Raw genomic sequence first — 25,037 nt, 5'->3', positions numbered from 1 at the left:
AGAACCATTTCTCCTACAGAAATTTCCTTCTGCTTTGACCCAGATCTTGGGTTTCGCACAAGTTCACCTAAATATTCCATTTTGGAAGCGTTTTCGCAAATTTTCACGCAAACCCTTAAGATACCCCACTCTTTTCAGTAAATGCCTGGAGTTGACAATGTCCATGTCATGCGCCTCTGATCCTCTTATGTCCTGTATGAAATGAGCTGGTGTTATTGGTGTCATTTCACTCGGATCTTCTGAAAGGTAGGCGAGTGGTCTCCCATTGATGACACTTTCAGCCTCGCACAACAACGTGAGCACTTTTTCGCACGTCACGCAAGCCCTTTCCAAGCACTTTCGCAAAACTTCTTTGACACCACGGACCATTCTCTCCCACCATCCACCATACCATGGTGCGGCAGGTGGGCTAAAATGCCATTTGATGTTTTGCAAGGCAAATTGAGATTGCAATTCCTCCCAGTTCAATGACTGAAGGGCTCGTGCTGTTCCAGTGAAGTTCGTCCCGTTGCCCGAATACATTACCGAGCACCTCCCTCTTCTTGCAAAAATCTTCTCATTGTTTGCATGAATGCTTCGGACGACAATGATGTAACGAGCTCCAGATGAATGGCTCTATACACCGCACAAGTAAATAAAACAATCCAAGCCTTGATACCTTGACGTAGTTGCAAAGGCCAGGCCAAATCTACACCCGTGATTTGAAATGCAGAAATGCGTTTTGTTCTATCCATGGGTAGATGTGATGTATCTGGTTGTACTGATTTACTTGAGTGACGCTTGCAGACCACGCATTTGATTATGACTTCACGAACTACCCTCCGACCGCGAGGAATCCAGTAAAGCTCTCGAATGCGGTTCAGAGTTGTTTGAACACCACTGTGCATCATGACTTTATGGACATGGGCAACGTACAGTCTCACGATAGGACGATCGGGTAATACTGTTGGTCTCTGGAATTCTTCTGGATCTTCACCCAAAACCAACTTACAAGGGAAACTAGGGAAGTGTGACTCGCCAATTTTGAAATAAACTAGTGGAATGTATGCCTTATGAGGAATAATTTTAGGGGGCAACATTCGTTTCGGCCCATAGAAGGTCCTGTGAGAGATAAAAAGTAATTCAATATGTAGGTAAATCGGTATTTTATTACTTCAATGCAGACTATTAGTTATTGTAATTGTCTCATACTCCAATTAGTTTGTAATTAATTGGATAATTAATTAATTTGCTAATTAGTAAATTAATTAACATTCGTTTCGGCTCATGGAAAGTCCTGTGAGAGATAAAAAATAATTCAATATATAGAAAAATCGGTATTTTATTACTTCAATGCAGACTATTAGTTATTGTAATTGTCTCATACTCCAATTAATTTGTAATTAATTGGATAATTAATTAATTTGCTAATTAATGTATCAATCAGAAAATTAATTATTAATTAATTGTTAATATCCTATTATTTAATTGTGAATTAATTATTAATTGAATTGCAATTACATACTCCAACTAATTTGGAAAGTTTTCTGGAAAAAAAATTAAAAATATTTGATGTAAATTTTTTTTTCTAAATTAACCTGACAGGTTTTTCTGAAAAACTACAGATATATAAAATTTTCGAAATCAATTTCGACAATAAATATGCATTATATAGTACGTGAAAGTACCACAAAATTAATTGGAGTATGAGACAATTACTATAACTAATAGTCTGTATTGAAGTAATAAAATACCGATTTTTCTATACATTGAGCTATTTTTTATCTCTTACAGGACCTTCTATGGGCCGAAACGAATGTTGCCCCCTAAAATTATTCCTCATAAGGCATACATTCCACTAGTTTATTTCAAAATTGGCGAGTCACACTTCCCTAGTTTCCCTTGTTAGTTTCAATCTTTAAGACTTCAGACTCTTCGTAAAATCGGATTGACTTCGAATATTTTTTCATTAAATCAGGAGCCTGTTCTTTTTGGACCAGTTTTTTGACGGCAAGTTCTGCATTCTGTATTTCTGCACTTGTTAACTCGGATGCTACTCGTATAGACTTATTTATGGAAAAGTACAGAATTATTATTGGAAAAGTACAGAAGCTTTTTGCTGAAGTTTTCCTGTAAGTTGATATTGACACTGGAGATGACACATTTCTTTCTTTTAACCAAAGCTTCTTCAGGCATTGTAATCTCAGTATGTGGCCAAGTGTTCTCCACTTCCTTTAACCAGGCGGGCCCCTCCCACCATCGACTTTATATCAACTCCTTCCAATCGCAAGAGCGAGACGGTAGGTCGGCAGTATTCATAGTTCCTGGTACAAATCTCCAACTGTTAACATCTGTGAGCTTTCGTATCTCTCTTACACGGTTACCGACGAAAGTATTCCATGGTTCTCCCTTCATTATCCAACTAAGGACAACCATTGAATCGACCCAAAAACCATTCGCAAAGGCCGTTGTATTGCCTCAAGAGCGGTACATGCTAATCTTGTACCCATTGCGGCTCCAAGTAATTCTAAACGGGGAATTGTTGGTCTCCTCATTGGGGCTACTCTGGCTTTAGCAGAAATTAACTGGATAGACGTGTCTGTTTCCTTTTCAGTACGTAAGTATACACAGCAAGCATAAGCGTCTGCAGAAGCATCAGTAAGGACATGCAAGCTAGTGCTCTCAATAGATCCTTGCATCAATTGTCGAGGTATTCTGCGCAGTTCTATGAGATCAACATGTTTTGTCCAGTGCTTATATCGTTGCTGAATATCTGGAGGCAATTCTTCGTCCCAGCTTATCTTGTTTTTCCAAGCTTCTTGAAGCAATAATTTCGGTAATAATGTTGCAGGTGATGTAAATCCAATTGGGTCGTATATGCTGTGGACAATAGAAAGAAGTTTTCTCTTTGAAAGTACTTTATCTTCTGAGAAAAATGCTTGACTACCAACACAATAGAGTTCATCCGTATATGTATTCCATTTTAGTCCAAGTACATTCTGGTCTTTCTGTTTTTGCATTCCATTGAAGGCCCAACATCTTAATTTGAAGGAACCTTTTCTCATTATTTCCATAGCTTGTTATCGCAGTTCTTCCCGCTCTTCGCAGGTATCCACACTCGTGACTAAGTTGTCAACATAAAACCCTTCTTTCAGACGATTGATAGTTTTTTCTAGGTTTTTTGTTTGGAATTCCTGAGACTCTAGATGGAAGTTAATCGTGGAGTTCAGAAGAAATGGTCTTGACGAAACACCAAAGACAACACGGCAATGTCTGTAGATTTTCAGCTTAATATGCTCCTTGTCTTCCCACCAAAGGAACCTAACGTAGTCTCTATCTTCGGGAGCTAAAGACAGTTGCAGAAGTGCCTGCTTGATGTCTGCAATCACTCCAATGGCACCACAACGGAATTTACTTATTAGATGAGGTATTTGATGTAACAGGCTAGGTCCTGTGCTTAGGCATTCATTCAAAGAGGCATACCCCGGACGTTTGTATGATGCGTCAAAGACCGGTCTGATCTTAGTAGTAGAGCTTGACAATTTTATAACAGGATGATGTGGTAGGTAATGACAAGCTCTAGAACTTGATATTTCGCTTCCCGTCACTTCCTCTATGATGTTGTCATCCTTCCATTGCAGCAAAACATTTTTATACAGTTCATAGTTATTGTCTTTCAAAAGACGCTTAGAGACCGTACGTAGTCTTGCTTCAGCCTGGTCATATCCCTCATACAGGGGAGGATGTCCTGTTAGCCATGGAAGTGCTACCTCATACCTGTCACCAGATTTTTGAATTGTCTCTTTGAAAAAAGTTACGGCTTCTTCGTCTAGCTCCTTAGTTGTTTTTCTTTCAGTGGGATCTGTGATTCCCAAGGATTCTAAGTCCCATAGCTTGTGTACTTCCGAAAGATGCATACTTAAGGATACCATATTCATAGCGCTTTTCTTTCCTTGGCCTAAAACGCTCCATCCGAGCTTCGTCTCTATGGCTGTGACTCCCGACGGCAAAAATTCTATTCTTCCTGTCAATATTCCTCCTAGAAAATCGGCACCAATCAGCATCTCAATTGGAGGAATCTCTGGACCAACATCGGTAAGCTCAATACCTCGAGATTTCAATTCTCGTAACAAATTTGGGTCACGTATGCGAGGTAAAGATGAACAAATCTTGGGCATATCCAAAACTAATATGTTGTATGAAAAAGTTCTATTGATGCTCTCAACAGTGATGTCGTATCGACCATGTCTGACTTCGGAAGTTTGCGTACCTCCAAATAATCCTTGGGACAATAACTCTGTTCCTGAAGGATTTAATCGTAACTCTTTAACTACATTTTTGGTTAAGTATGATCGCTGTGATCCGTCATCCAGTAAAGCTCTAACGTAACGTTCTTGATTTCCATTTCTTAAACGTAGCAATAATGTTTTCAAGTATTCCCTTTGAGGCATAAATTCCGTAAATAACGTAGACGTATTCATTTCCACTCTTGATTCATCGGGAATTTGAACCTTATTTTCTTTAGGCAGTTCCGGACACAAAATTACGTAGTATCGCCTTCCACACACCAGACAGTGAACGCTACTGCGACAATTTTTCGCCAAGTGTCCAATCGTCAAGCATACCAAGCAACAGCGTTTACGTAGAACAATTGATTTTCTTTCTTCTGGCTCCATTGAGGCAGCTTTATGACAGTCTTGACTGGTATGCCTTTTCTGACAAAAAATGCACTCAATCTTACTGGACTTTTCAAAAGAAGATGTTAAAGTCATTGCTGTTGGTTCTTCTTTGCTAGAAGATTCCTTTTTTCCTCTTGAAGGCTGTCCGAAAGCCTTTTCGGCCAACGCCCGATGCTCTTCCCCTTCTACCTCGCGACGAAGAAAGGACATCAACTTTTCTAACAATTTCTCTTTCGTAAGTTGAGCTGTCTCTTCCTCCTCCTCCTCAGTTTTTAATGAAAATCTATCCCAAGCCTTTAATACATCACTTGGAAGACACGATTCAACAACTGGGTATAACATGGCAGCATAGTTTTGAGTATTTACGCCCAGTGTTTCTAGAGCTCTCAAAGATGAACCGAGCTTATCGTACAATTCAGAAAGGTTAATGTTGGCTCGGTTGTTTACCAGAGTTAAAAGATCCCTTATAAACACGTCTATTAATAAATCACGTCTGCCAAACCTTGACTTGAGATGCTTAATAACCTTAATGTAATTGTTCTTAGAAGGTGGATAGCTTTCTACAATACTGCGAGCTTTTGAACTCTGCTTCAAAGATGAAAGAAGATATTGAAATTTATCTGCCTCTCGTATACTTGCATATTCGTCGATGCGACTAAATTGTGCCCCAAAAGGCAACCCAAGTACGTGGCACTAAGTCGTATTCTTTTAATTCTATCTTCGGAAGTCTCAACTTCCCAACTGGCTCTGTATCAGATAATACAGAATGACTCTTATTTACTAGCAAGTAGTCTTCGTATTCAGTTTTTATTTCGATAAAGCGCTCTCTATAAGTTTCAATTTCATCATAGTCTTTATCTGATTGATCACTTAATTCTGATATTTGGCGATCAACTATGAATAAACGCTCGGCATTATCTGCTAACTTATTAAATATTGAGGAAAGCTCCTTACCCTCGACTTTTTCTTCTTTCTTTTTCGTATCAAACTTATTACAAGTCGTGGTAAATTTTCTTCGCAAATTTGTTCTTTCTTTCCGTAATTCCTCAACCTTGTCGTTTCCTAATGCAACCTCTGCATCTTTTGCTTTCGCTTCGTCGTCAGACATTTTAGTTCGTTCAAAATCAACGGACGCCACTTTGTTGTTACTCAATAAAGATTCTTAATCGCTGCTTATACAGGATCTAATTTATCGTAATCTTAAGTAACTAAAACGTAATATAAACGTATAATAATAATTAAACTTTATTTCGTAATCTTAATATCGTATAACATGTCAACAAACTTAATAGAACAACAAAATCATCTCCCTTTCTGTTACTAGATCTGCTTATACTAACTTCAGTAATAATACAAGTTCCAACATAAATCTGCTTATGCTAACTTCAGTAATAATACAAGTTCCAACACTTATAAAATACTATGAAACATGTTTGGTTTTCTTTGGTAACTTTGAGATTAATATAAAAAGTTAAGACTCTGCTATAAAAATTTAAGCTCGATTAATATTATATCAAGTCTATTATTATTTTCATTTTCAAAAATATAATCGTTGCAATAAACTACCTCTTTGGCAATTTTTGGATTAATATTAAAAGTTAAGCTCCAGTAATATTATTTATGAAGGTTAAAGCTCTTACTATATTATTTCAAGTAATTTATTATTTCCATTTTCGAAAATTAATACGATAAAACAAACTACTTATTTTTTGCATATTCATTTTACTTAAAAATGTCAGCAGTTATTTCCTTAAACAAACGCTAATAATGACAATGACATAAATAAATCTTAAGAAATTTATATTTCTCATAAATCAAGAAGTTAACGATATCAATCATTTTCCAAACAATTAATTTTAATCCTGATAAATGAAATCTCCAAAACAATCATGCAAGTCATATTTTCATTTGTCGTAATTTCATCGATAAACTAGATTTGAATGAAGTACAATAACAATAACACCACATTTACTGTAAACTAGAAATTATCTTGGGAAATTTTACGAGTGAATTTGAAGATTCCAACGTTGCAGGTGTTATAAAATTACGACGGAGCTATGTTGTAATTTGCTTTTCCTCGCATTTTAGAATGTATTGATGTAATATTTTGCTACATTTCATTTTAAAATGAATGTTCATTTTTTCAAGCATTGAACGCCAACAAAAACTATTTTAAGCCTGTATAATTTTAGAACTTTTGAATCATATTTAAGTTGAAAACGCTCAAAGGTGAGTAAAATTCTAATTATAGTACTATGTGATTATAATTTCTTATTTTATTCAACATAAAAGTTTAAGCAAAGTTTCAATTTCGTAAAGCAATTTTTTGAAAAAATCCTTTACCTAGATGGTAATTAATAATTTGTTTCATAAACACTTCGAAGTGTATATAATAATTTTGTTGATATGTTAATAATTTGTTTCATAAACACTTCGAAGTGTATATAATAATTTTGTTGATATGAATCAACTTAGAAAAAAAGTTAAAAAAAAAAAGAGATAAAAGTTATAAAAAGTAAAAAAATAAAGCAACATCTTATTAGGAAATAGGCTGAGCGTCCAAAAGTTTTGTGACCATCGGCATGATGGTGGCAGTGTGGTTAGCAATATCTACCGATTCGCATGGATTTCAAACCGCGACCTGAGATAGAACCCGAGATCTTCACGATGGTGGCACGGCGTCGCAAACAATGAGACATAATGATTAAAAAGCTTAATTTAGAATAAAACTTTTTAAAATTTTTTTGGTGCACATTATTTCTTAACGCAATTCCATTTTGAAAACGTTCCACGCACTTAATTATTTTTTCAATTTCAAAAAAATATTTTTCTTAAAATACACACAAAATTTTTAATTAAAAAGATCATGTTTTTAAATAATTTGAAAAAGAATAATTAAAAATAAAGGAGAATAATTTAAAAAAAAGGTGTTAATATAAATATAGGTGTTAATATTAGTAAAAGATGTTAATATGTATTAATAAATTGAATAATTTATTTCTCTCTTTTTTTTTGAAAAATCATTGAGAAATTTCTTGTTGCTCGTTTAAAAGGAAGTAAATTTTGATATGCGTTTGAAAAAAAAAGAAAAAGTTAAAAATTTGCCCTGAATTAAATAGGCGTAGCTTAAATTGCTTATTTCTATTGTGATTCGCGTCTTCAAAAATCTGAAAAACTGATAGCAAAATTCCTATAAGAACATGAGAAAACTGACTTTTTTACTCTCTGTTTTAAAAACAAATATCTCTGTAATAGAATCCCTGAGAGGGATACTTGTTCTAAGAATATTAATTAAGATAAAGCAGTTTTCAAATATTCATACAGAAATTTTTACTACCAATTTCTTAGTTTCTTGCGGATGCTGGTCATCTTAATATTTCGAAAACAGGCATTTGATTCATTATTTTAAGCTACTGTTAGGACCATTTAAAGTTGGCAATACCCATTTCACATTCAAAGTGACAATTTAAAGCACATTTAAAGTTGTCATTTAAATGTATTTTTTCTTGATTAAAAAAAAATCAAAATATCGTAAACCGGGGCGAGTCTACCCATTTTTTCAGTTTGTCAACTTTCAAGTGGTCAAACTTTTGTAAATATTAAAGAAAAAAGGCTTTTAATAGGTGTTTCGGAATCGCTATTTATCCCTCTTTAAAGCTGTGAAATCGATTTTAGAAAATATTAACAGTTACGCTGTTACTGTACATTTTTATAGAACTGCTGACAAATCTCTCGTACGGGGCGAGTCTACCCATTCTACTAAAATGAATGCTAACATTGTAAATAATCAAATTTTACTATTAAATTGTTATTTTAGTTACTATATAGGATATTTATGAAGTAAAATCCATAACTTTATTATATATTCCATTTTTTTATTCATAAAATAACACAAATTGAGTATTTGATCGATTATCACATTTTGATCACAGTTTTGTTTTTATAATTATTAACATTATAAAATAACATTTTTTTCTGATTATTGTTGTTAAAAATAAATTAAAATTAATATAAATTTACAATTAAATAATTAATAAATAATAATAATTAAAGATTATTAACAAAATTGAAATTCAGGTGGCATTTTTTTGTAACATTTAAATCCATTTGTTTTGCGAATATAATTTCAAACCATCTGTAATAATAAATAATAATTTATTTAACTTGCATTAAATAAAAAAAGTTAATTTTGTAATATAAAAATTGAAAAAATAGGTAAAATATACATATTTTATATTTACATTTATATTTAACCTATAAATTTTCTTATTAATGATAAATTTATCAATGCAGAATTAAAATAATATACTCAAATTCATTTAAAATGACTTAATTTTAATATAAACAAAGTTCTAAATTGTATTATTATGCTTTATTAAAACTAAATACCAATGGGTAGACTCGCCCCGCGAATTCTGGCTTTTTGTTTACAACAGCAAAACTTACATTCTTTTTGTTTTTTTTTTTCATATAAAATTAATGTAATCTTAGTCTTAGATAAGTTTATCACTTAACCAAAGTGAAAATAGTAATAATAATAATATACTTACGGAGCACCAACTAAAAGTTTGCTGATTTTCAATACAAATCTCTCAAAAGACGTTTGAACAGGTCGGTTAAAAAGACACCAAATAAATAAAAACGGATCAAACTACTACAGCGCCATCTTCCTCAGAGTCTGAAATAAGTCCTCCGTCGGTAAAACTTTTTTTTATTTGCAATTTAAAATAGTGAAAATTAAATAAAACTAAAATGGGTAGACTCGCCCCTGGATGGGTAGACTCGCCCCGGTTTACGGTATTTATTGAATAAATCAAATTAAATAATGATTATCAAATGCATTGATTTGTTATCAAAATATCTTTCTTTATTATTATAGGGAAATTCTCATTTTAATTAATATATCCAAATATTTATTCTTCGTAATCCCATCAAGATTCCCGCAAAAAATTTCATATTGATAAACTTATTCAAATATTGTGTACCAATACAGACTTATATCATTACCAATGTATAGTTTTATAATCTGTAATAAAGTTCGTATGCAAGATGTTCAATTAGGTCCGTATCTGCTTTCTTAATTTTCGAACGGCTTCAACTAAGTTTTTAAATAAGGTGTCTGGATATAGTAAAGTGGTTATGCTCTACAAGATCAGTTTACGTAAAACTGTCATCTGGTCGTAATCGTATAAATGGCGTACCTATCTTGTTAACACATCGGCAGCAGGAAGTAGGACGAAGTGAATTATTAAGTTATAGTCCACAACTGATTTATTATCAATAAACAATATCGTAGACCTCAACACTATAGAGACACGGCTGGAAAGACGAAAAAATGAGAGAGCCAAAATAGTACCTCTAACGTTTTGATCTGTAATTAAAAAACTACCTCACTAAAAGTATTGAGTATTTCAGACTTTTCATTATTTGGTCCAATTTAAGTCCAAGTTAAGTAATCATTTCTCTGTCAGTCTTATAGGAACGCATACATAAAGCTTAATATTACATAGAATGATGGGAAGGTCCACTGTTGTCCCTAAGTTATTTTGATTGTTCCCTCTTAACCACAGGTAAGTTTAGTTGTAAAGAACATTCTAGAAGGGTTAAAGATACCTCAGTTTCTTTCAAAAAGCAAGAGTATTTCAACATATCTTCAATTGTTACTTATAGAGAAAAGGAAACTCAATTATGTTAAAGCATAGTTGAAAAGTCAGTATTCCGTCTAGTCAAATATTTTGGTTGATCAAAGCGAATAAAATACACTAGTATTTTGATGACCGAGTCTCTCATTTATTTTTAAAATTAATTATGATTATGTTTTTTGAATTTGGATTTCTAAATGATATAAGCACTATCAATCTGGGAAGAACCAGACTGGCCTCTTTAAACGTTCTAGGTATACATTAGTTGTCAGTCTTTCTAGTGCTATCAGTAAAAAAAGAATACTTAAAACATGCATTTGTTTCTTAAGGACAATCTACACTGTAATATGAAAAATTTATCGTAGGAAAAATAATATTAGTTATCAAAGATATCTCTTTTTTTACTTTATTTAGCCATCACTTTCATAAATATCACTGCAGCTATTTGCAAGTTCAGAGAACGAATACAGCTTTAAGTAGGTCCCCTTTATTTGATAAAAATAATAAAATATTTCATCAGAGAGTTTTTCAGAATTTATTACAATAAAAGTCTTTTTATTTACAGATTGTCTCAGAAAAAAGGCATTGAAAGAATCTTTACAAATGCTCTGGTGGAACAGTAAATCCTATGCTCTACCAAGTTTAGAACAAAAAATCAAAGCCTTAGTTACAACTGAAAAAAACACGTTCGAAGTTTTCAAAGTACTACTGCTAGCAATAATTTCAGGAGTATTTTACTCCTGTACAACTGTAGTAGTCAAATACGTCGATAATTTAGATCCTGGACAACTGTGTCTTTATCGCCATGTCGCAATTTTATCTTTAAATCTTCCAGAAGTTATCAAATGTCGCCAAGCAATCTTTTTGCCAAAAAATTTCCGTGTGCTACTAATAATCAGAAGCATATGTTCGGCAACGCATTTATTGGTCAGTTATCATGCTTTTCGCCGCTTACCACTTGCAGAAGCGAATGTGATTTTATTCAGCATCCCTGCCTTTGTAACCGTGGCTGCGAGGATTTTCCTAAAAGAACCATGTGGAATATTCCAATCTATATCTGTGCTCTTCACTGTAATTGGCTTAATTTTTACTGCCAAAATTCCCAGTTACTTTTCTGGCTCATCTATTGTTCATTCAAAGGAATACATACAGGGTCTTATATTTGCTTTCTCGGGAATCCTCCTTAATACCGCTCAAGTAATACTCTTAAGAAAAACGAAAGAAGTCCACCATGCAACTGTCTTATCCAATTTGGGTATCATAGCCATCATTGAACTAACTTCTGTTACTGCGATCTTTGGTGATTTCAAGTGGAATGTGTGCGGATGGCAGAATCTGTACATAATTATTCTTGGAATATTTAGTTACTTAGCTCACGCATTGCAGATCAGAGCTATCCAGTGCGAATTTGCTGGACCAGTCTCAACTGTCAGGGCTGGGTCAGATATAGGATTGTCCTTTATATGGCAGACAGCTGTGTTTAAAGTAATTCCGGACACTTTCAGCATCATAGGAGCTTTGTTAGTTATGGTATCCATGTTTTTGGTTGGAATTAGGACATGGGTGTCCAGTCTACCGAATGATTCTCCAAAATTGAAGCTCTTAAAATGGATATTGAAGTAAATTTCAAGAAACTTGGCGCTTAATACTTCTCTGGCTCACCTATTGTTCATTCAAAGGAATACATAATGTCGCTCAAACTTACTACAACTTTAGTGTGGTGCCACCGTGATAGTTTAAGTTAAATGCAACCTTAGTAATGTGTTACATTGACCAATGTTTACGTTCAAGTTATACTGTATCGCGAAATCAAGTTTAAGAAGGATTAAATTATTTAATATTACATTTTACCCGTTAGATAATGTCATACTAAAATTACCCATATCAATACTATTAGAGGTTTTTTTGCGTGGTGAACCGTAATATTGTTCAAATTTACTACTTCCTTGATATGGTGCCAAGTTGCACCATGTAATTGCAATTTTTAATGATTTCCGGATGATAAATTGCTTAGGACCAGGATTAGGGCTGGGCTATAAATCGATGCATTACGAAATATAGATTTAAAGCATGTATCATCAGGCCGATATAATGACTTTCGTTTTTGGCGATGCATCAGAAATCTGATTTGTTGGTATAAGACAACGCTTGCGGTTTAACGGTAAACATGTAAGGATTAAACATGAGAGGATTGTTTTATTTACGCTAACGCTGTCATCGGGCTGAGAAAGACGATTTTCATTTCGTCAAGCTACGAAGACAATGTTAGTTTCGTGATGTTGAATGAAGAAGAGCGAATTAAATCAGAACTCCTGGTTTCGTGCGAGGATCAGCATTGAAATAAATCGCCATACATAGTTTCCTTATGCGCCATTTTCGTCTTTGGGATTTCACTTTACTTGAAGATTATTTTCAGCTGGATTTACGCTATTTTGTGATCTCTGTGCACTCTATTTCGTCGGGATTTAACGTTTCTTGTAAATTATTTTCAGTGAGACTTAGCGATAGTTTCGTTGTGCATTATTTTGTCTGTCGGGATTTAACATTGCTTGTCAGTTATTTTAAGTAGACACTCTGTTACTTTGCAATGGTCCTTATCCTAAATTTTCGTTCTGAACTCAATCTATTAATGAAAAAAAAATTGAATAAAAAAAAGATTCTTAGTTTTTTTTTTAAAAATGATTGTTTCTCATTTTAAGCAATGCAATTTAATAGGGATTTTGATATAAAAAGTTTTTTTCTTCTTTGTTTTGTAAATATATTATAATGCATGTAAGTATAATAACTTGATGGAAATTGATTATTTTTAAACCAATAAATCTTCAGTCGTTTTTAATTATAAAAAAATTTGACTATTAGTTGAAACAAATATGTTTTTTAATTGAATAATAAGTTAAGCAATGTTTTGACGCTTTTTAATAATTTAACAATAGTACTTTAAAGTATATATTTTTTTTAATTTTTCCAAAAATTCTTTCAATATTTGTCTATATTATATAAAACGCTAATACGTACGTATGTATGTATCAATAAAACCGATGATATTTCTTTTCGCGCTGGCAACAGTTTTCATTTTTAATTGATTGGACTTGGCGCGCAAGAGCACGTAGTGAGCAACCAGATAACAATAACCAGAGTGAGCATTATCAGGTTGTTCAATTCAGATTCATGCACTAAAAACATGACAATATTTAATTTAAACTCAATTAGGAATTAATTAATTAATTGAAGTGAGAATGCTTTAAAAGGCCGCTGTTGAATTGATATTTTTCTACTGGGAGCTACCTAAACGTCTAAAAAACGTTTAAGTGTTTGTATTGAATGCATTGAATTTTTTTATATTTCGCGTTTATTTATGCATTGAATTTTCACGCTTTAAAATGCAGAATATTAGTGAAGCAATATTTGATATTTTATTTTGCTAATATGTTTCTTATTTAGCTAATGTTTTGATTTTTTCACCATGTACAATCTAAATAGCTAATATACTTTTTTAAAAGCCAATAAGAACATTGCTAGAATTCATCTACATAAGTACAATACTATGTCTTTGATGATAAAATACTATGTCTTTGATGATAATATATTATGTCTTTGTGCTAGAACATTGTGTTCATTGGCGAGCGAGCGCAGCGAGCCATGGTTCACGGCGTGAACCACATAGGATTGCGTAGCAATTCTCGGGGGTTGGCGAGCGTTAGCGAGCAGGGGGCGGAGCCTCCTAGTTTGTTTTATAATTTGTTAAACAGTCAGTATCATTTTTAAACAAATAAATCCTTAGTCGATTTCATTTTCAAAAAATGGAATATTAAATAAATAAAAACCTTTAAATTTATTTTTACATTCATTAAGTATAGAATTTGACCATTAGTTAATACAACTTTATTATTTTAAATAAATAAATAAAAGATCTAACGATGCTTTAATAAAGCTTGAAAATTAAAATGAAGCTTGATTTTGTTTTTACTTAAGAAATTCTCTTTTGCAATAGTTTTATTCCTTTTATTTATTTTTGATTAAGTTAAAGATTTTTGATCCACAATTTTTGAACATATGATTAATCGCGATACATTTTTATATCGCGATGTCTAACAGATGACGTATCACGATATGAAATTCATTACATGGCCCAGTTCTAGCCATGATACAGTGAAAGTTAACTGCAACCTCAATAATGCATTAAATTGACCAGTGTTTTCGTTTAAATTATATTAATGTATCACGTGATTAAGTCTAAGAAAGATTAAACTGTATATATTATAATTCAGATACCGGATTCAGTGAATTTGCAACACATAGTGGTTCAAGTTACTAATGGTCCAACTTGGAATCAATTTTTCTAACTGTGAAATATAGTTACATCTAATATATATAATTCTCTTACGTGGCTCCTAAATTTTGGCTGTATTTCTGCTCCGCCGGTGGAAACGTTTGCTTTGTTTTGTTTACGTTACTATTTCTCTTTCACGGCGAATCGACCAATGATTGCAGCTAAAAATGTCACATGCCAAATCTAGCTGAGGTGGCTCAACATATAGCGCTTTTAAAAGCGGAAACTGAAATAACCAGAGAGCATCAGCTGCGGCAATCTCATACCATTAAACTAGGCAGAAGTGTGTAGTCTTTGACGATAGATCTCCATTTTAGCATTTTGTCGAAAGCGCTTTTTTTCACGAATTTATATATTACGAATTTATTTGACGATTTTTGATTTATATCACGAATTATACTATAGCACATTTCTAATAGGTTTAACAAATTACATGTCATTTATTTGAATTCAAATATATTTTAATGACTTAGTATTTACTAAAAAGATGCAATTTTTTTTTAAAAAAAAGTTTTTATATGGATTTGAATGATTGTTTTAAATTCTTAGAACTTTGTGCATTTGCAATGTAGCTAAGTTAGTAGCGAGCGAAGCGAGCTTGTTTAGCGAAGCAAACCATATAAGATTGCGTAGCAATTTTTGGGGATTGACGAGCGTCGCGAGCAGGGGGAGCAGCCCACTAGTTAAACATATTCCTAATAAAATCGGCACGCATCTGCGAATGTTATGAAATATGTAAATTAAATTAAAGCTCTCTTTTTGGAAATTCTAAGATTAATTGTAAGATGGAAATTGTAATAACATTAGATAAAAATTCAAGTTCTAACAATATTATATCAAGTATATTTTTATTTCTATTTTGAAAATATAATAGTTGCATTAAGCATATACCTAATAGAATTAACACATACCTATAAAATACTATGAAACATGTATGGTTTTCTATGGCAACTTTGAGATTAATATAAAAAGTTAAACTCTGATATAAAAATTTAAGCCCGATTAATATTATATCAAGTCCATTATTATTTTCATTTTCAGAAGTATAATAGTTGCAATAAACCAGCTCTTTGGCACTTTTCAGATTAATATTAAAAGATAAGCTCCAGTAATATTATTTATAACGGTTAAAGCTCTTACAGTATTATTTCAAGTAATTTATTGTTTCGATTTTCAAAAATTAATACGATAGTACAAAGTATTTATTTTTTTGCTTATTCATTTTAGTTAAAAAGAATTCTGTAAATGTCAGCAGTTATTGTCTTGAACAAGCTCTAACAATACTAATGACACACATAAGTCTTAAAAAATGTATATTTCCCATAAATCAAGAAGTTAATGATATCAATGAGTTTCCAAAAGCATAATTCTAATCATCCTGATAAGTAAAACCACCAAAACATAAAAGTGCAAGTCATATTTTCATGTGTCTCAATTTTATAGTTAATCTAGATTCGTATAAAATGTAATAACAATAACGCCGCATTTTCTGTAAACTAGTCATTGTCTTAGGAAATTTTACGAGTGAATTTGAATAAAATTAGGACGTAGCTACGTTGTAATTCCTCGCATTTTAAAAGGTATTGATGTTATATTTTACCACATTTAATTTGAAATGCTCATTTTTTCAAGCATTGAAAGTGAAAAAAAAAGATATTTTAAGCCTGTAATATTTTAGAGCTTTTAAATCATTTTAAGTTGAAATCGTTTAAAGGTGAGTAAAATTCTATAGTACTGTGTGATTATAATTTATAATTAGATTTAGTTCATGCAAAGTTTAAATTTCGTAGAGAAATTTTTTGAAAAAAACATTTTGCCCAGATGGTAGTTTGTAATTTATTTTTTAAGCGCTTCTATGTCTAAAAAATAATTTTGTTTATATGATTCAACTTAGGAATGAAATAAAAAAGAAATAAAAGTCCATGCACTTAAATTATTTTCTCAAATTCAAAGAATACTTTTTTTTTAAATATACGCAAGGTAACACACACATAATATTTTTTAGAAAAAAAAAAGGTCATTTTTTTAATAATTAAACAATTTAAAAAAGAATAGTTAAAAATAAAGAGGAATAATTAAAAAAAGGTGTTTATACTAGTAAAAGGTGTTAATACCAATAAATTAAATAATTAAAAAGGCGTTTTTCTTTAAATTCTTGAGAAATTTTTTGTAGCGCACATAAAAAAAGGGAGAAAAACTTGATATGTGTTTGAAAATAAAGGCATAGCTAAAGTTTGTAGCGAATTAAATACACATAGCTTAAATTATTTATTTCTGTGGTGGCGAGTGTCTTCAAAAAGCTTTAAAACTACATAGCAAAATTCCTAGAAGAACATGAGAAAACACACTTTTTTGCTCTTTTTTTAAAAAGAAATATCGCTGTAATAGAATCCCTGAGAAGGATCTCTCTTCTAAGAATATTAATTAAGATAAAGCACTTTTCAAACATTCGTACAGAAATTTTACTGCCAATTTTTTTAGTTTCTTGACGATCAGCTTGTTTCTTGTTATCAAAATATCTTTCTTAATATAATGAAATTCTTATTTTAATTAATACAAGCCAATATTTATTCCCCGTAAGCCCATCAAGATTTCAGCTAAAAAGTTCATGTGGATAAACTTATTCAAATATTATGTACCAATGCAGATTAATATCATTACCAATGCATATTTTTATGAGATCTGTAATAAAATTCGTATGCAGGATGTCCAATTAGGACCGTATCGGGTTTCTTAGCTTTCGAGCGATTTCAACTAGGTTTTTAAAAAAAGTGTTTGGATGTAGTAAAGTGGTTAATTTCGACAAGATCAATTTACGTAGAACTGTCATCTGGTCGAAATCGTATAAATGGCGTTCCTATCTTGTTTAACGCATGGGCAGCAGGAAATAGGGCGGAGTGTATTATTAAGTTATAGTCGGTAACTGATTTATTATCAATAAACAATATCGTAGACCTTAACACTATAGAGACACGGCTGGAAAGATAATAAAATGAGAGAACCAAAATAGCACCTCTAAAGTTTTGTTCTGTAATTCAAAAATTAATTCACAGAAAATATTCAGTAGTATAAAAGACTTTTCATTATTTGATCCAATTAAAGTCCAAGTTAAGTAATCAATCGCGTGTTAGTCTTACAGGAACGCATATATGAGGCTTTATACACAGAATGATGGGAAGGTCCACTATTGTCCCTAATTTGCTTTCATTGTTACCTCTTAACCACGGGTAAGTTTGGTTGCAAAGTACCTTTCAGAAGTGTAAAAGATACCTCTCTTTCTTTCAAAAAGCAAGAGTATTTCAACATATCTTCAATTGTTAGTTATAGAGAAAAGGAAACTCAATTATCTAAACGTATAGCTGAAAAGTCAGTACTCCGTTTAGACAAATATTTTCGCTAATCAAAGCGAATAAAATACCGTAGCATTTTGATGACAGAATCTCTAATTTATTTTTAAAATTAATTATGAATACGTTTTAAGACTTAGGTTTTTAAATGATCTAAGCATAAGCAATCTGGGAAGAACCAGACTGGCCTCTTTAAACATTCTAGGTATACATCAGTGCTCAGTCTTTCTAGTGTTGATAGAAAGAAAAAATGCTTAAAGCATGCATTTGTTTGTTAGGTACAACCTACAGTGTAACATGAGAAAACTATCTTAGGAAAAATAATATTAGTTATCACAAAGATACCTCTTTTTTTACGTTACCTTGCCTTCACTTTCATAAGTACAGCTGCAGCCATTTACAAGTTCAGAGAACGGATACAGCGTTTAGTAGGTCCCCTTTACTTGATAAAAATTATAAAACATTTCATCAGAGATTTTTTCAGAATTTATTACAATAAAAGTCTTTTTATTTTCAGATGATCTGAGGAAAAAGGTTTTGAAGAATCTTTAAAAATGTTCTGGTGGAGCAGTAAATCCTATGCTCTGCCAAGTTTAGAACAAAAAATCAAAGCCTTAGTAACAACAGAAAAAAACAACTCCGAAGTTTTCAAAGGATTACTGCTAGCAATAATTTCGGGATTATTGTAGTCCTGTACAGCTGTAATAGTCAAATACGTCGATAATTTAGATCCTGGACAAATGTGCCTTTATCGCCATATCGCAATTTTAACTTTAAATCTTCCAGAAGTTATCAAATGTCGCCAAACAATCTTTTTACCAAAAAATTTCCGTGTGCTATTAATAATCAGAAGCATATGTTCGGCAACGCATTTATTGGTCAGTTATTATGCTTTTCGCCGATTACCACTGGCAGAAGCGAATGTGATTTTATTCAGCATCCCTGCCTTTGTAACTGTGGCAGCAAGGATTTTCCTAAGAGAACCATGTGGAATATTCCAATCGATATCTGTGCTCTTCACTGTAATTGGTTTAATTTTTACTGCCAAAATACCTAGTTACTTTTCAGGCTCACCTATTGTTCATTCAAAGGAATACATACATGGTCTTATATTTGCTTTCTCGGGAATCATCTTTGATACCGCTCAAATAATACTCTTAAGAAAAACGAAAGAAGTCCACCATGCAACTGTCTTATCCAATTTAGGTATCATAGCCATCATTGAACTCGCTTCTGTTACAGCCATCTTTGGTGATTTCAAGTGGAATATGTGTGGATGGCAGAATCTGTATATAATTATTCTCGGAATATTTAGTTACTTATCTCAAGCATTGCAGATCAGAGCTTTCCAGTGCGAATTTGCTGGCCCCGTCTCCAATGTCAGGGCTGGGTCAGATATAGGATTGTCCTTTATATGGCAGACATTTTTGTTTAAAGTGATTCCAGACACTTTCAGCATCATAGGAGCTTTGTTAGTTATGGTATCCATATTTTTTGTTGGAATTAGGAACTGGGTGTCCAGCCTACCGAATGATTCTCCAAAATTGAAGCTCTTAAAATGGATATTGAAGTAAATTTCAAGAAACTTGATGCTTAATACTTCTCTGGCTCACCTAGTGTTTATTCAAAGGAATATATATATATATATATATATATATATATATATATATATATATATATATATATATATATATATATATATATATATACAAGTTCAAAATGAAGAATAAAACAAAGAAAAATTAAAGACATATGAAAAAAAGGGGGGTGGGAATATATATATATATATATATATATATTTCTCTTACACGGCTCCAAAAAAAAAGCCTCATTACAACTCCCCGAATGGCAACGTTAGAAAATCGACCAATGATTGCTGCTAAAAATGTCACATGATGTGACTCAGCATATAGCGCTTTTAAAAACGGAAACAATAACCATAGTGAGCATTATCAGGTTGCTCAATTTAGATTCATGCCCTAAAAACATGATAATATTTACTTTGAACTCAATTAGGAATTAATTAGGCTGGCCTTCTCTATGACTATAAATAAGTCAAAAGGTCAGACTTTTGAGAAAATCAGTTTAGTATTGACTAAGCAAGTTTTTAGTCATGGACAACTTTGTGTTGGCCTGTGTAGAGTTAAGTCATTTGACAGTCTTTCAGTAATTGCTCCAAGATGCCAAATCGATAATTGTGTTTTCAAAGAAATTCTAAATGCTTAGTGTTAATTTCTTAGAGCTTTGCAGAAAGAAATGTTTTTTAGAAAAAATTTAATTGAAACTTCTATGGCAGTAGGCAAGGGAAACTGCCAAAATCAAAACTCCCCGATTAGAAATGCAGCATGGCGACCTCCACGTGGTGTTTCTCGGGTAATGCTAACACCCATGCATTTTAATTTATTGTATGTAAAGCATCCTTATTTTGTTCTAAAATGTTATGTACTTAATCTCAAATGTTAATTAATATAGAAATTGGTTTTTAATAATGCTGATCACCAAAAAATATTTCATTTGGCGATAAAACAAATTTTTGTGTTCTTGAAAATGAAAGACTTTTTGAGGGTTATTATCTCACAAGGAAAAGTTAGGGTTTGAAGTTTATATTTTTAAATAATAAAATTTTTTTCTAAAACTTTCAGAATTTCTAGCATTAACTAATTTATTATACACATTTAGTTGAATTTAGGTGAGTAATTGCAGCATTCGATAATTTATTTTGCTAATATGTTTCTCATTTAGCCAATGTTTTGATTTTTTCACCATGTACAATCTAAATAGCTAATATACTTTTTTAAAGGCCAATAACAACATTGATGGAATTCTTCTACAATAGTACAATACTGTGTCCTTGATTATACAATACCATGTCTTTGATGATAATATACTATGTCTTTGTGCTAGAACATAGTGTTCATTAGCGATCGAGCGCAGCGAGCTATGGTTCACGAGGTGAACCACATAGGATTGCGTAGCAATTCTCGGGGGTTGGCGAGCGTTAGCGAGCAGGGGGCGGAGCCTCCTAGTACAACATAATGTTGCTCAAACTTATTGCAACTTTAGTGTGGCGCCAACATGATAGTTTAATTTAAATGTAACCTTAATAATGCATTACATTGATCAATGTTTACGTTCAAATTATACTGCATCGTAAAATCAAGTTTAAGAAGGATTAAACTATGTAATATTACAATTTACCCGTTAGATAATGTTGTGGCGTAACTACCACTACGAATATTAAAAACATCGATTCACTGGTATATAAGACATGCTAACTTGATTCAATCACGAGGTACCTTTTGATAGATGACGGTTGGCATGGTCGATAACTCCGTCCCCCACAATGTCATACTAAAATTACACGTATCAATACTATTAGAGATTTTGTTGCGTGCTGAGCCATAATGCTGCTCAAATTTACTACCTTCGTAATATGGTGCCAAGTTGCATCATATCATTGAAATTCTTAATGATTTCCCAATGATAAGTTGCTTAGGGCCATGATACAGTGGAAGTTAACTGCAACTTCAATAATGAATTAAATTGATGCATTAATTGATTGATTGTTTTCGTTCCAGTTATACTAGGAGGCTTCACCCCCTGCTCGCTCGCGCTCGCCAACCCCCGGAACTGCTTTCGCAGTTCATTTCGGATTGCTTCGCAATCCGATGTTCGCTTTGCTCGCTCATTGGATACGGTCTTCACGTCTAGCTTTTGTATACTTTTTTGAACACTGAAGTTCCGAAAACTTTTCACTGTAGAAAATTCTAAACCTGCACATTTCAATATTAGTTTGAAATTGCAAACAGTTCACGTATTTTTCCTAATCACACTATTCTAAGTTTCAGTTGTTGCGAAAAGTAACTGTTGTAAGTTTTGTTTTGAAGTCCATCCAACCAGAGGGCTAAAACCATGTGTTGTAAAACAATATGAAATAGTACTGAAAGCCGGATGTAAAGCATCGGCTTCGATGAAGATTATTTTGTGAGAATTGTTTTGATAATTCGTGAGATTTCACCCGATTAGGCATATGATGCTCACTACGTGCTCTTGCGCGCTGAAGCCCATCAATTAAAAATGAAAACTGTTTCCAACGCGTGAAAAGAAATATCATCGGTTTTATTGATACATACGTATTAGCGTTTTATATAATAAGATAGACTAGGAGGCTTCGCCCCCTGCTCGCTGGTGCTCGCCAATCCCCGGAACTGCTTTCGCAGTTCATTTCAGATTGTTTCGCAATCCGATGCTCGCTTTACTCGCTCATTGGATACGTTCTTCACGTCTTGCTTTTGTATACTCTTTTGAACACTGAAGTTCCGAAAACTTTTCACTGTAGAAAATTCTAAACCTGCACATTTCAATATTAATTTGAAATTGCAAACAGTTCACGTATTTTTCTTAATCACACTATTCTAAGTTTCAGTTGTTGAGAAAAGTGACTGTTGTAAGTTTTGTTTTAAAGTCTTTCCCACAAAAGGGCTAAAGCCATGTGTTGTAAAACAATATGAAATAGTAGTCTGCCACTGAACGCCGGATGTAAAGCATCGGCTTCGCTAAAGATAATTTTGTATTTTTAATTCTCTGAATGGCGCCACCCTAATATGGAAATTGTAAAATAAATGTATATATTTTTGATTGTTGATGAAGCCCATCATTTTGCGTTTTCATCAGTGTTCAGAAGCAGAACAACTATAAATTTTTTATTTTATCACAAAAATATGAAATGTATAAAAAACAAAGAGTAAGAAAATGAGTATAGTCATAGAAAAAGTTAAAATTATAATACAGTATTTATCAGTTAAAATAAAACTGTTAAATTAAGTTATAAATTAAGTAGTGTTTAAGTTATTGTTTCCATTGTTAAATTAAGTCCTCAAATTTAGCATGAAGTTGTTAAATGTAATGAAAGAAGGTCATAGCAATATGTAAGTAGAAGTAAATTCAGTACTGTAAAATTAAAACAATATTTTTAATCAATGAGCCAAGTTTTTCAAGAAGCAGTTGTAGAAGTAGCTGGATAGAAGTTATTTATTTAAAACTTTTTATAGAATTTCTTTAAAAACACAATTGTTAATTTGGGCCTTTGGCGATACAACACTTATAAAATTGAAGGATTTCACCCTTGATAGTCCAACATATAATTGACCGCGGCTAAACACTGGTTTAGTTAAATCTAAACAAATTTTATCGAAAGTTTGTCCCTGGGTTTTGTTTATGATTCATGAAATTTAACTTAAAATAAATATGAAATATTAAAACTGCATTCAACTCATAACTAATAATATAACAAAACGTGGAATAGTAGAGCGCTCAATTCAAAATAAAATAGTAATAGCATAACACTTCTCATTTCTGCCAATGAAACGGAACTATTTCAGTACTCATAACCAACCAACCGTTTTTTCTCGGTGACAATCGGAGACAGATAGACATATGATGCTCACTACGTGCTCTTGCGCGCCGAAGCCTATCAATTAAAACGTATTAGCGTTTTATTTAACATGGATTAGCCATATGATGCTCACTACGTGCTCTTGCGCGCCGAATCCATTCAATTAAAAATGAAAACTGTTGCCAGCGCGAGAAAAGAAATATCATCGGTTTTATTGATACATACATACGTACGTATTAGCGTTTTATATAATATAGATTATTGTATCACATGATCAAGTCTAAGAAAGATTAAACTGTTTATATTATAATTCAGATACCGGTTTCAGCAAATTTGCAACATATTGTGGTTCAAGTTACTAATGGTTCAACTTTGAATCCCTTTTTCTTAACTGTGTAATATAGTTGCATTGAACATATTCCTAATAAAAATCGGCATGCATCTGTGAATGTTATGAAATATGCAAAATAAATTAAATCTCTCTTTTTGCGGAAATTCTAAGATTAATGTAAGATGGAAATTGTAATAACATTAGATAAAAATTCAAGTTCTAACAATATTTCATCATGCATATTTTTATTTCCATTTGTATGAATAAAATAAATCAACATATAATAGTTGCATTAAACATATACCTAATAAACTTGACACGCACCTATAAAACACGATGAAACATGTATGGTATGGTTTTCTTTGGTAACATTGAGATTAATATAAAAAGTTAAACTCTTCTATAAAAATTTAAGCTCCATTAATATTATATCGAGTCTATTATTTTTTCATTTTCAATAATATAATAGTTGCAATAAATTAGCTCTTTGGCAATTTTTCGATCAATATAAAAAGTTTAGCTCCAGTAATATTATTTATCAAAGTTAAAGCTCTTACAATTTTATAGCAAGCAATTTATTAATTCTATTTCTGAAATTAATACGATAAAACAAAGTACCGTCATGTGGGGCTACTTTGTGCAGCAATGGCTACTTTGTGCAAATTCGAATTGGGCACTTTTCAAGTGCTGCTATTCAGGATTATGTTTTTTTCACGTTAAAAATGTATGGAATTTGAAGATAGAAGTCTCCTCTATTACTACATACATTTTTTCGAATTTTAAAACAATCTGAGAGAGTGTTTTGCTTATCCAATGTCAACAACTTTCCGAGAACGTCGGACGTCGAAAAGTGTGCGTGGAAACTTTAGCTGTGAAACGCAAAAACGTTGATAAAACAATTGTCGTAAATGCAAAATTTTTTACTCATGCATTAATAAACAATTATATCATGTTAGCGTTAAAAAAATTTGAAAATTAATAACAAATAAACGGAAAATGAAAAAAAATGCTCTGTGGGGCTACTTTGTGCAAAGTTTCACTCATTTTTTTTTTCGAGAGAAAAATTGTCAGACGTTATAAAAAAAAAATACCTGGAACGAGAAACTACGGTGATTACACTTTAGAAAAGCTGCAACAATGTTTGCAAGCAGTTGCTGGTGGTATGTCGATTGTAGAAGCTTCTCGGAAGTACAAAATCCACAGAAATACTATCTCTAATAAAATTCACAAGAAACACGTGAAACGTGCTGGTAAACTATTATTTTTGTTCTACAAAGATTTTTCTAATGAATCAATCAAACGATTTAACACATAAAAATATATTTTATAGGACA

At 32.2% G+C, this 25,037-nt stretch overlaps 4 protein-coding genes across 4 annotated transcripts; 2 read left to right on the top strand and 2 right to left on the bottom strand.

Annotated features, from left to right (window-relative positions):
- Positions 1–521: 521 nt before the first annotated feature.
- LOC147815819 (uncharacterized) lies at positions 522–2,394 on the bottom strand. Its single transcript, XM_087156598.1, has 2 exons — positions 2,356–2,394; positions 522–986 (listed from the first exon to the last, which is right to left on the bottom strand). The coding sequence occupies exons 1-2, from the start codon at positions 2,392–2,394 to the stop codon at positions 522–524; spliced, it is 504 nt and encodes a 167-aa protein (XP_087012724.1).
- A 665-nt stretch (positions 2,395–3,059) lies between these two features.
- On the bottom strand, positions 3,060–5,766 carry LOC147815818 (uncharacterized). Its single transcript, XM_087156597.1, has 2 exons — positions 5,338–5,766; positions 3,060–5,246 (listed from the first exon to the last, which is right to left on the bottom strand). The coding sequence occupies exons 1-2, from the start codon at positions 5,764–5,766 to the stop codon at positions 3,060–3,062; spliced, it is 2,616 nt and encodes an 871-aa protein (XP_087012723.1).
- A 4,985-nt stretch (positions 5,767–10,751) lies between these two features.
- On the top strand, positions 10,752–13,016 carry LOC107437271 (solute carrier family 35 member G1-like). Its single transcript, XM_043055143.3, has 2 exons — positions 10,752–10,776; positions 10,866–13,016. Exon 2 carries the CDS (start codon positions 10,904–10,906, stop codon positions 11,921–11,923), a length of 1,020 nt encoding a protein of 339 aa, XP_042911077.1. The 5' UTR covers positions 10,752–10,776; positions 10,866–10,903; the 3' UTR covers positions 11,924–13,016.
- A 5,701-nt stretch (positions 13,017–18,717) lies between these two features.
- Positions 18,718–19,551, top strand: LOC122272077 (solute carrier family 35 member G1-like). Its single transcript, XM_071188348.2, has one exon. It carries the CDS (start codon positions 18,718–18,720, stop codon positions 19,549–19,551), a length of 834 nt encoding a protein of 277 aa, XP_071044449.2.
- Positions 19,552–25,037: the final 5,486 nt, after the last annotated feature.

Source organism: Parasteatoda tepidariorum, chromosome 2 (assembly GCF_982258835.1).
Source record: "Parasteatoda tepidariorum strain Cologne lab strain chromosome 2, Ptep-v5.0, whole genome shotgun sequence".
NCBI lineage: Eukaryota > Metazoa > Arthropoda > Arachnida > Araneae > Theridiidae > Parasteatoda > Parasteatoda tepidariorum.
This window is presented reverse-complemented; position numbering and strand designations above follow the sequence as displayed.

Excerpts from the sequence above, each read along its gene's own strand:
- LOC147815818 (XM_087156597.1), bottom strand. The coding sequence starts at position 5,766 with ATGTCTGACGACGAAGCGAAAGCAAAAGATGCAGAGGTTGCATTAGGA. Across the intron at positions 5,247-5,337 it reads ACTTAGTGCCACGTACTTGG|CAGAGTTCAAAAGCTCGCAG; the intron begins GTTGCCTTTTGG and ends TCATCTTTGAAG.
- LOC122272077 (XM_071188348.2), top strand. The coding sequence starts at position 18,718 with ATGTGCCTTTATCGCCATATCGCAATTTTAACTTTAAATCTTCCAGAA.
- LOC107437271 (XM_043055143.3), top strand. The coding sequence starts at position 10,904 with ATGCTCTGGTGGAACAGTAAATCCTATGCTCTACCAAGTTTAGAACAA.
- LOC147815819 (XM_087156598.1), bottom strand. The coding sequence starts at position 2,394 with ATGAAGGGAGAACCATGGAATACTTTCGTCGGTAACCGT. Across the intron at positions 987-2,355 it reads ATACTTTCGTCGGTAACCGT|TTGGTTTTGGGTGAAGATCC; the intron begins GTAAGAGAGATA and ends TTCCCTTGTAAG.